Source organism: Anomaloglossus baeobatrachus, chromosome 1, assembly GCF_048569485.1.
Source record: "Anomaloglossus baeobatrachus isolate aAnoBae1 chromosome 1, aAnoBae1.hap1, whole genome shotgun sequence".
NCBI lineage: Eukaryota > Metazoa > Chordata > Amphibia > Anura > Aromobatidae > Anomaloglossus > Anomaloglossus baeobatrachus.
In genome coordinates this window covers 654,431,860-654,444,266 of record NC_134353.1, presented here as the reverse complement: position 1 = coordinate 654,444,266, position 12,407 = coordinate 654,431,860, and the positions used below count along the sequence as shown (strand labels likewise).

The 12,407-nt window shown below is 53.4% G+C and overlaps 1 protein-coding gene across 1 annotated transcript in view; it reads right to left on the bottom strand.

Annotated features, from left to right (window-relative positions):
- Positions 1–12,407, bottom strand: part of P2RX2 (purinergic receptor P2X 2) — a 122,011-nt gene that overhangs the window by 97,855 nt on the left and 11,749 nt on the right. Inside the window, exon 3 of the mRNA XM_075341490.1 lies at positions 1,427–1,498. Coding sequence (XP_075197605.1) covers positions 1,427–1,498 — 72 coding nt within the window. The remainder of the gene's footprint in view (positions 1–1,426; positions 1,499–12,407) is intronic.

Sequence of the window (12,407 nt, the reverse complement as noted above, 5' to 3'; positions counted from 1 at the left end):
GCTTAGGTGTTTTGGGCCCTCTGCAAGCAGGTCCCAGCAGTAGATGGTGAAGGGGCAGTGATAGGGGACAGTCAGTATATGTGCAGAGGCGCAAAGGAAACAGTCCACACCAGCATTGCAGTTTCAACTTGCCTTTACTGGCCTGGTACCTGGACCCGCTGGTGCCGGTTACAGGTGTTCCTGCATGCCCTTGTTCTCCATGCCAGCTGTGACCTGGGTTGGCTGTCCTCCGTGCACACTTGTTGTTGATTGGCTTCGTGGTCTAGAGCTTCTTGGGAGTCCCCTCTTTTCAGTCTTGGTCCTATTGCAGGCAGCCTGGACTATTTAAGGGGTTCAGTACCCGGTCCCCTCTTCGCTGCTGGTGCTTCAAACTCTTTGGGTTGGTGAGAGATCCTGGAAATCCCATCACCTGGCAGAATTAACAGTTGACCATAAAGTGTCCCGCTGTCCTAGGGTCTGCACTCCGCCTCATGCTGAGGCCTATGAGCCTTGGTTCCAGATTTCCACAGGCGTCCCGCGCTTCCTGGAGTCTTCCACTTCCACAGGTAACCCATGGTTCCTGGAGTCCTGGTTCCATACTCCACAGTCCCTCACTCTTATTAAAGCACTCCATTGTTACTTCAGGTCTTTCTGTACTTTCACTCTCAACTCCTTCTCTCTCCTCACAACTCCTCTACCCCTTCCTTCACACTCCTACCCTTCACTCACACTACTTCCTGTAGATTTCTGTCTGCTCTTCCTTCCAACTCCCCAACTGACCACTGGCCCCTCCCCTTCGCTGTGTCTCTCCCTACAGATTGGGTGGCGACTATCCAATCAGTGCCCATCCCTTTTACCTGTTGCTAGGCAGTCTCCCAGTCTGGTGTTGGGGTTGTGTATGTGGCCTGAGGGTGCTGGTATGTTGACTGGCACAGATATTCCGGGGTTTGGGTTTCCACAGGTTACATTTTGAGGCACCTGGTACCTCTGGAGTGCTACTCTTACATCTCCTATGGACCTACTATATTACTCATGAATCATGCGATATTTTCTTGGATGATTTGAAAGAAATTACCAATAAAGTGAATTTTATTATAAAGAAAAAAAATCTAGAAGCTAGGTCATTTCTTCTTATTTCATAATGAAATCATGCATCATTTTCTTTACATTTCACAAACACTGCTTAGTGTTGGTATATCACATAAAATATTAACAAAATACATTTAAGTCTGTGGGTGTAACATGAAAAAATGTGGTGAGGTTCACAAGGAATGAATAACTTTTCAAGACACTGCATATTTACTTTGAAAATTAGTGATGTGTTCAATACTTAGTTTACCTGCTGCATATATATATATATATATATATATATATATATATATATATATATATATATATATATCTACAGTATATACTGTATATCCATTATAGTGAACAGAGCTCTCACCTCGGGGCAGGTTCCCAGAGTCTGGAGTTTGGTACTTTCAGTCCTGGTTATGATGGTGAAAATGCTGCCACCCTACAACAGAAGGCAGATATTATTAATAAGGCTTTTTTTGTCACTTCAAAGATCTTATTTCCCTGTGTTATCAGCCAGCCTTTCATGACCATTAGTTTCAAAGCTCCATACTAATGCTGTGTTCACATGTGGCTGAATTGCGTGTTTTTTTTCCAAAATCACGAAAGAACTTCATTACAGCCATCTTAATTTCTTTCTTCCGTGCACATTCACACTCTTCCCTCTATTGCCTCACTTCACAACTTAATTGACAATCATTAAGCACTGAATTCTCCAGCACATAATTTGTTTTACCTTCACTATCACATACACCTTACAGTGCCTTTATGCCGCTCTACACCTTGTACTATCACTTTTCATTAATCACGGTGAGATAACTGGAATACATTGCTTCTCTCCATTCCACTACAGTGACATAGCTAGAGTGCACTGTTTCCGCCGTGCTACAGTTACATTATTGGAGTGCACTGCTTCTATGCACCGTGCTGTCTTACTTTGCCTACAATCAAGCTACTTGTAATCTTTATTATTAACTACTTGTCATTACCCTGTCCATTATGATACGGTAACATAACTGGAGTATACCGCTTCTATCTATCTTGTTTCAATGACACAGCTGGAGTACACTGCTTCTCTCCATTATGTTATGGTGACATAACTAGAGTGCACTGCTTCTATCCATCATGTTATAATGACATAACTAGAGTGCACTGCTTCTCTCCGTCATGTTATAATGACATAACTAGAGTGCACTGCTTATTTCTATCATGTTATGGTGACATAACTAGAGTGCACTGCTTCTCTCCATCATTCTACGGTGATATAACTAGAGTACACTGCTCTCCATCATGTTACTGTGACATAACTAGAGTGCACTGCTTCTCTCCATCATGTTACTGTGACATAACTAGAGTGCACTGCTTCTCTCCATCATGTTACTGTGACATAACTAGAGTGCACTGCTTCTCTCCGTCATGTTATAATGACATAACTAGAGTGCACTGCTTCTCTCCGTCATGTTATAATGACATAACTAGAGTGCACTGCTTCTCTCCGTCATGTTATAATGACATAACTAGAGTGCACTGCTTCTCTCCGTCATGTTATAATGACATAACTAGAGTGCACTGCTTATTTCTATCATGTTATGGTGACATAACTAGAGTGCACTGCTTCTCTCCATCATTCTACGGTGATATAACTAGAGTACACTGCTCTCCATCATGTTACTGTGACATAACTAGAGTGCACTGCTTCTCTCCATCATGTTACTGTGACATAACTAGAGTGCACTGCTTCTCTCCATCATGTTATTGTGACATAACTAGAGTGCACTGCTTATTTCTATCATGTTATGGTGACATAACTAGAGTGCACTGCTTATTTCTATCATGTTATGGTGACATAACTAGGGTGCACTGCTTCTCTCCATCATGTTATTGTGACATAACTAGAGTGCACTACTTATTTCTATCATGTTATGGTGACATAACTAGAGTGCACTGCTTCTCTCCATCATGTTATGGGGACACAACTAGAGAGCACTGCTTATTTCTATCATGTTATGGTGACATAACTAGAGTGCACTGCTTCTCTCCATCATATTATGGGGACACAACTAGAGTACACTGCTTCTCTCCATCATGTTATGGGGACACAACTAGAGTGCACTGCATCTCTCCATCATGTTATGGTGACACAACTAGAGTGCACTGCTTATTTCTATCATGTTATGGTAACATAACTAGAGTGCACTGCTTCTCTCCATCATGTTATGGTGACATAACTAGAGAGCACTGCTTATTTCTATCATGTTATGGTGACATAACTAGAGTGCACTGCTTCTCTCCATCATATTATGGGGACACAACTAGAGTACACTGCTTCTCTCCATCATGTTATGGTGACATAACTAGAGTGCACTGCTTATTTCCATCATGTTATGGTGACATAAGTAGAGTGCACTGCTTCTCTCCATCATGCTATGGTGACATTACTACTACTAATCTTTATTTCTATAGTACCAACATATTCTGCATCGCTTTACAATTCAGAAGTTCATATACAAACAAACATAAGTAACAATCAGTGGCGTAACTACCGCGGTCGCAGCGGTCGCGATCGCGACCGGGCCCGGGCGGTTTGGGGCCCGCGGGGACCCGGCAGATCAGCAGCCAGCTCCTCTCAGTGAGAGAGAAGCTGCGCTGATCTATCACAGTGCACGCGCCCACTATATGACCCGCTGCCGCCCCCGACACCGGGCCCTCCTGCCCGATGTCAGCGGCGGCACCGGGGCCCCCCTCCCCCGTCACCGCGCACAGTAATAATGAAGCAAAGAGCGGCCGGCGCCGCTCTGCATCATCATTCTCCCCCTGTGCCTGTGCGGTGACGTCACTCCTGTGCGACTGCTGTGCTGAGTGCACAGAGCGCAGGGAGGGAGGACGCCGACCGCAGCACCGGGAGGACGAGCAGCAGTGGAAGGAGGAGAGCAGGGAGTACAGCATCAGTGGAACAAGGAGACGTCAGGACAGAGCAGCAGTGGAAGGAGGAGAGCGGTGAGTACTTGTTTTTTTTTTTTATATATATATGAGTACACGGTGGTCAGAGGCCTGGAGTGGGGAGGCTGCATTATACTGTACATGGAGGCCTGGGGTGGGAAGGCTGGATGATACTGTACCTGGAGGCCTGGGGTGGGGAGGCTGCATCTGTACATGGAGGCCTGGGGTGGGGAGGCTGCCTGATACTGTACATGGAGGCCTGGGGTGGGGAGGCTGCATCTGTACATGGAGGCCTGGGGTGGGGAGGCTGCCTGATACTGTACAAGGAGGCCTGGGGTGGGGAGGCTGCATGATACTGTACATGGAGGCCTGGGGTGGGGAGGCTGCCTGATACTGTACATGGAGGCCTGGGGTGGGGAGGCTGCATGATACTGTACATGGAGGCCTGGGGTGGGGAGGCTGCCTGATACTGTTGTGGCGCCCCTGACCTGGTCAGGCACCACTGAGTACTGCACCCATGCTGGGGACAGTACAAACAGGTAATCCAGAAGGCTGACCGAGGTGTGACTACACAGGCGCATAGTGATCAGGTCTCACACATGTACCTTTGAGAGGACCCCTGGGGATCCCAGGAGGGGGAAAAGCCTTCACCTCCACTGGAATAGTGGAGGGGGCCAAAAGCCTCCATCTCCACTCAAGGGGTGTGGTAAGAGAGCCTGGTTGCTAGGTGGCGTAGGCAAGAACAGGAGAGGAGGAGCAGTGAGCCGGTTCAGTGCAGAGTCCAGGGAGCTCGGAGAAGAGCAGACCCCTACCCCTGGGGCTGTTGCAGTCTGACAGCGTCCGCGCAGTGGCTACCGACGGGGGAGAACGGTCACCTAGGAGTGCTACCCGAAACCCATCTCCAGCTAAAGAGAGAGCACAGAGTGGGAAGTAAGGAGACTGCTAGGGAGTACCAGGCCCAAACGGGCGGCAGATCCCGGAGCGGGGATAGATCCACCTTTCCTTGCTAAACCTGCCGGTGTGGGGCCCTCAAAGCCCACACCACAACACCCAAAAGCCGCAGCCACGTAGCCACAGTTAGGGCCCATAGTTCACAGGAGGCAAGCAGCTGGAGTGATCTGGTCCAGGCGACAAGCAAACGGCAACTGAAGGGGAGAGAGGCTTCAGCAACTTCCCTGGGTGACCCCCATAGGGACTAAAAGTCGGGGTTACCCCAAACCACTAAGGGCTAAGGAAGGCGAGTCGGTAGTCACCATCATAAGTCAGCCTGAAGGATACCTGGTTCCAGCCTGGTTCATCCCAGCTACGCCCGGGTTACTCACCCTGCCATCTGAAGTGAGTAAAACCCCTGAAAGACATCCTGCTTGTGTGGAGTTATTCTGCGCCTTGTGGTTCTACACACCATCAGCCCCAGGCGACCCTCAACCTGCAGTGGCGGTCCCCACTGACCGCAATACTGAGAGTGGCGTCACGACGAATAGAGGATTTCCTACCGGTGACAAGATCCAGACTGACAGCGGAGTCCCTGAAGGTAATGCACCGATACAACGTGCCCGGGGCTCGACATCTGGCGTCACGAACGGGATAAGGACTAGACCTGTTCAGACAGGTGACCATGTGCCTGGGCGGTCCGCTTGAAAAATTGGAAGCGCCGCCATATTGCCACCATGAAAAGCGCGCCGAAAAACAACAGCAGCCCGCGCTGGGAGAAGTTACCGCCCACGAAGAGGTGCGGCTACCCAGAGATCCCCTGCAGAGTTCTGACCTCGCTTGTAGAGAGAGCGGAAGCGTCCAGAGACGGCGGAACGGAAAAGAAGCCAGCAGCTTGTTGTTAGAGAAAATGGCGTCTGAATGCAGAGACCCAGAGCCAGGCTCCGCTGCCTGGTGGTGTCGGGAGCTCGCCGAGTTCTGCGATCAACTGGAGGCCAGGGTCGGAAGGCTGATCAGAGAGGGACGTGCGGAGTTCCTGGGAATGACCGCGGCGGTTCAGGCCTATGAAGAGAGAGCCGCGCGCCGAGTGCCAGACCGGGCGGTGACGACTCAGACCCCGATGCTGCCACCGATGGGTGAGTCCAGTGATGCCCCTGCCCGCGCGAGTGCCCCGACCCTTGCTGCCACGTCCGCGGTCCCTGAAGAGGCGTCCGGCGCGGCGACGCTGAAGCAGGCCGCAGCCACGTCAGGTGCAGCCCGCCAAGCTCAGGCCGCCGCAGCGATGCCCTGCTCGGCCCACCAAGACCCGGTCCCTGCAACAACGCCCAGTCCGGCCCGCAGAGAACCGGCAGCCACCGCGACCCTCATCCGCGCCGCAGGTGTGACGCTGACCCAGGCCGCCGCCATGCTAGGCCCGGCCCGCCGAGACCCTACCGCAGCCGCAACGCTCGTCCGCGCCACAAGTGAGGTGCTGAACCAGGCCGCAGCCCCGTCAGGTGCGGCCCGCCAAGCCCAAACCGCGGCAGCAACGCCCAGTCCGTCCCGCCAAGAACCGGCTACGGTAGCAATGCCCGCTAAGGCTCCGGCTACGACAGAAACGCCAATCCAGGCCGCCGCCATGCCAGGCGCGGCCCGCCAAGACCAGGCCGCCGCCATGCCAGGCGCGGCCCGCCAAGACCAGGCCGCCGCCATATCGGGCGCGGCCCGCCAAGAAAAGACAGACGTACCATTGTTTACCCCGGCCTGCAAGGCCAGAGCAGACACCGCTCCCCAGTCCAAGGAAGTCCCTGCAAGGAAATCCCTGGTAGGTGAGGACCCCGCATACTGGCAGCTGAAGGCTGACCTGGAGGCCAAGTTCCCACAGGAGATGGTGGACCGGTACATGCTCCCTCCGCATACCCCCAAGAGGATTCCGGCAACCCCTGCAGCAACCACGCCAAAGAGTCCCCCGCCTGGGCCTGCTGATGAAAGTCCATCCCCAGCACTGCCACCAAAGGAGTGCTCAGAAGAACTAAGGGGGAGGCCAGGAAGCTGAGGAGCTGACTCAGGAGCCACCAGCAGTGGATCCATGCCCAGAGCCGGAGATGTTGCCATATTCCCGCTGGGATGAGGAAGACCTAACACCGTCTGCTGAAGAAGATCTACCCAAAAGCCTCACCTGGGAGCTTGTAAGCTGTACCTCGCAGAATCCAGTCCGCAAGACACGGCGCCGTAGCAGAACCCAGTCTTTCCCTGCACCGCAGTCTCCAGAGCAGAGAGATGAAATAACGGCCAGAGACCTAGAGGAGAAACGGTTCCTGAGAAGAGCCAAAGCCCAGGTCAGAGGACCCCTATGTCGAGGAGTAGTAGAAGATTTCAGCCTAAAATCAGGATACGGCTTTATAGTTGCACCTGGTATGAAAGAAGGCATTTTTGTCAATAGAAGAGACGTGAGAGCTCATTTGCCCAGAGGACATCCTGGAAGAAACCTAAGGATGGGAGACACAGTGCAGTTTACCATGCATCAAGGAGAAAGAGGCTGGTATGCCCTAGATGTAACACCATGTCCTAAAGAAAAAGAAACAGACACAGAAGAAGAAAGAGGTCAAGAAACCAACAGGTGCCGCAGCCCTACAGGCCCAAGCCCTGGTGAGGAGGAATCTGCATAAAGTAAAGTACACCAAGTTACTGTTTGACCAGTTTGAAGTTTTGCAACGTTTTCAAGTTTAAGCAATGTGCCCACATAAACTAATGTGAGAAATGAACCTTAAGGCTATGAACTGGCTATAGCCACAAACTCTCGCAGTGTAAATAGTTACACCAGAGGGCACCACCACCACCAGAGCCAGCCTGTTTAGGGGCTTGGCTCGTCTGCAACCAGGGAGCACGTCCGTATATAGGGCCTTGGCTCACCTGCAACCAGAGAGCATGCCTGTTTATGGGGCCTGGCTCTCCACCACAAAGAGGGGTACCTGGTCAGCACCAACTGTGGAGGCCGCCTCTGCATCCTGCCAGAAGTGGCTGAAGGCGCGGCTTCACCAGGCCAGGTATACCCTGAAACCACCAGCCCATGTAAGCCGCCTCTACATCCTGCCAGAAGTGGCTGAAGGCGCGGCCAACGTGAAAGGGTTTGGGTGGGTTAATGGACTTGTGGGTGGAGGGTGGTGATGTATGGTACCTGGTGCTTTTAAAAATGTTTTACCATGTTTTAATGTTTTATGCATTTTAAAATGTTGTCTTGCAGCCCGAGGACGTGCTGGTGATAACTAAGGGGGAATGTGGCGCCCCTGACCTGGTCAGGCACCACTGAGTACTGCACCCATGCTGGGGACAGTACAAACAGGTAATCCAGAAGGCTGACCGAGGTGTGACTACACAGGCGCATAGTGATCAGGTCTCACACATGTACCTTTGAGAGGACCCCTGGGGATCCCAGGAGGGGGAAAAGCCTTCACCTCCACTGGAATAGTGGAGGGGGCCAAAAGCCTCCATCTCCACTCAAGGGGTGTGGTAAGAGAGCCTGGTTGCTAGGTGGCGTAGGCAAGAACAGGAGAGGAGGAGCAGTGAGCCGGTTCAGTGCAGAGTCCAGGGAGCTCGGAGAAGAGCAGACCCCTACCCCTGGGGCTGTTGCAGTCTGACAGCGTCCGCGCAGTGGCTACCGACGGGGGAGAACGGTCACCTAGGAGTGCTACCCGAAACCCATCTCCAGCTAAAGAGAGAGCACAGAGTGGGAAGTAAGGAGACTGCTAGGGAGTACCAGGCCCAAACGGGCGGCAGATCCCGGAGCGGGGATAGATCCACCTTTCCTTGCTAAACCTGCCGGTGTGGGGCCCTCCAAAGCCCACACCACAACACCCAAAAGCCGCAGCCACGTAGCCACAGTTAGGGCCCATAGTTCACAGGAGGCAAGCAGCTGGAGTGATCTGGTCCAGGCGACAAGCAAACGGCAACTGAAGGGAGAGAGGCTTCAGCAACTTCCCTGGGTGACCCCCATAGGGACTAAAAGTCGGGGTTACCCCAAACCACTAAGGGCTAAGGAAGGCGAGTCGGTAGTCACCATCATAAGTCAGCCTGAAGGATACCTGGTTCCAGCCTGGTTCATCCCAGCTACGCCGGGTTACTCACCCTGCCATCTGAAGTGAGTAAAACCCCTGAAAGACATCCTGCTTGTGTGGAGTTATTCTGCGCCTTGTGGTTCTACACACCATCAGCCCCAGGCGACCCTCAACCTGCAGTGGCGGTCCCCACTGACCGCAATACTGAGAGTGGCGTCACGACGAATAGAGGATTTCCTACCGGTGACAAGATCCAGACTGACAGCGGAGTCCCTGAAGGTAATGCACCGATACAACGTGCCCGGGGCTCGACACTGTACAAGGAGGCCTGGGGTGGGGAGGCTGCCTGATACTGTACAAGGAGGCCTGGGGTGGGAGGCTGCCTGATACTGTACATGGAGGCCTGGGGTGGGGAGGCTGCCTGATACTGTACATGGAGGCCTGGGGTGGGGAGGCTGCATGATACTGTACATGGAGGCCTGGGGTGGGGAGGCTGCCTGATACTGTACAAGGAGGCCTGGGGTGGGGAGGCTGCCTGATACTGTACAAGGAGGCCTGGGGTGGGGAGGCTGCATGATACTGTACATGGAGTCCTGGGGTGGGGAGGCTGCCTGATACTGTACATGGAGGCCTGGGGTGGGGAGGCTGCATGATACTGTACATGGAGGGCCTGGGGTGGGGAGGCTGCCTGATACTGTACAAGGAGGCCTGGGGTGGGGAGGCTGCCTGATACTGTACAAGGAGGCCTGGGGTGGGGAGGCTGCCTGATACTGTACATGGAGGCCTGGGGTGGGGAGGCTGCCTGATACTGTACATGGAGGCCTGGGGTGGGGAGGCTGCATGATACTGTACATGGAGGCCTGGGGTGGGGAGGCTGCCTGATACTGTACAAGGAGGCCTGGGGTGGGGAGGCTGCCTGATACTGTACAAGGAGGCCTGGGGTGGGGAGGCTGCCTGATACTGTACATGGAGGCCTGGGGTGGGGAGGCTGCCTGATACTGTACATGGAGGCCTGGGGTGGGGAGGCTGCATGATACTGTACATGGAGGCCTGGGGTGGGGAGGCTGCCTGATACTGTACAAGGAGGCCTGGGTGGGGAGGCTGCCTGATACTGTACAAGGAGGCCTGGGGTGGGAGGCTGCATGATACTGTACATGGAGGCCTGGGGTGGGGAGGCTGCCTGATACTGTACATGGAGGCCTGGGTGGGGAGGCTGCATGATACTGTACATGGAGGCCTGGGGTGGGGAGGCTGCCTGATACTGTACAAGGAGGCCTGGGGTGGGGAGGCTGCCTGATACTGTACAAGGAGGCCTGGGGTGGGGAGGCTGCCTGATACTGTACAAGGAGGCCTGGGGTGGGGAGGCTGCATGATACTGTACATGGAGGCCTGGGGTGGGGAGGCTGCCTGATACTGTACATGGAGGCCTGGGGTGGGGAGGCTGCATGATACTGTACATGGAGGCCTGGGGTGGGGAGGCTGCCTGATACTGTACAAGGAGGCCTGGGGTGGGGAGGCTGCCTGATACTGTACAAGGAGGGTCTGGGGTGGGGAGGCTGCCTGATACTGTACAAGGAGGCCTGGGGTGGGGAGGCTGCCTGATACTGTACAAGGAGGCCTGGGGTGGGGAGGCTGCATGATACTGTACATGGAGGCCTGGGGTGGGGAGGGCTGCCTGATACTGTACAAGGAGGCCTGGGGTGGGGAGGCTGCATGATACTGTACAAGGAGGCCTGGGGTGGGGAGGCTGCATGATACTGTGCATGGAGGCCTGGGGGAGGCTGCATTATACTGTACATGGAGGCCTGGGGAGACTCCATTATACTGTACATGGAGGCCTGGGGGAGGCTGGCAGCATTATTATACATGGAGGCCTGGGGAGGCTGGCTGCATTATTATACATGGAGGCCTGGGGAGGCTGGCTGCATTATTATACATGGAGGCCTGGGGAGGCTGGCTGCATTATTATACATGGAGGCCTGGGGAGGCTGGCTGCTATATTATACATGGAGGCCTGGGAGGCTGGCTGCTATATTATACATGGAGGCCTGGAGAGGTTGGCTGCATTATTATATATGGAGGCCTGGTGAGGCTGCATAATAAACATGAAGGACACCTTATACATTGAATATAGAGGTGTAATATACATAGAGGTCTATGAGGCTGCATTATACTGGAGGTCTATAGGGCTGCATTAAAATGGAGGTCGGGGGGGGGCTGTATAATACAAAATGAAGGGACACCTTATACATGGAATATAGGGGGTGAATTATACATGGAGGAGTATGGGGCTGCATAATACCATCTGAAGTTTTATGGGGTTGTGTTATAATACATATAGGACTATGGGGGCTGCATTATAATATATGGAGGACTATGGAGGCTACCTTATACATGGACTATGGAGTGCATTATAAAACATGGAGGACTATGTGGTGCAGTATAATATATGGAGAACTATGGGGTGAATTTTAATACATGGAGAACTATGGGAAATGCATTATAATTGAAGGGCTACTTTATACATGGAGGATTATGGGGGTGCATTATAATATATGGAGGGCTATGTATCTGCATTCTAATATATGAAGGGTTATGTGAGACCCTTTATACAATTATTTGGAAGGCTATGTGGGGGCTGTTATAGTATTTTGAGAACTTTATACAGGGGGGACAAAGATACAAGTATGGGATGCAAATGTTTTGTGCTGAGGGAAAAAGGCTCTTTCCCTCAGCAGCCAACTTTCCCATGCTCTGCTATACATCTCTCAGCACCCAGCTTTCCCATGTTCTGATATACATCTCTCAGCACCCAGCTTTCCCATGTTCTGATATACATCTCTCAGCACCCAGCTTTCTCATGCTCTGATATGGGAAAGCTGGGTGCTGAGGACAAGATAAATATCAGAACATAGGAAAGCTGGGTGCTGATAGAGGGATTTCAGGGTGCTGTGGGTGAGAGCCAAGTGTCAGCGTCATTATCCTGTACCCCGAGTGTCAGTGTCATTATCCCTTACCCCATACCTCCCAACCGTCCCGGATACAGCGGGACTTTCACGCTTTACGTTGTTTGTCCCGTTGCCACGATCGGGACGGCCGGCTCCCGGGCTCCGCCCACCCACTCTCTCTCCGCCTCCCTGCTTTTCCCTCCTACCATCCCAGTAGACGTGGCATAACAGAGAGGAGCGCTGCCTGTGCTGCTGCTGGTACAGTAAAATCTCCCCAGCGCTGATTTCCCTCCCTCCCCCCCCCTCACCCCCGGCCGGAGCCTCTCTGTGCGGTCGGCCGGCCGCCTGTCTGTGCGGTCGGCCGCCGCCTTTCTGTGCGGGCGCCCCCCGGCCGCCTGTCTGTGCGGGCGCCCCCCGGCCGCCTGTCTGTGCGGGCGCCCCCCGGCCGCCTGTCTGTGCGGGCGCCCCCCTGCCGCCTGTCTGTGCGGGCGCCCCCCTG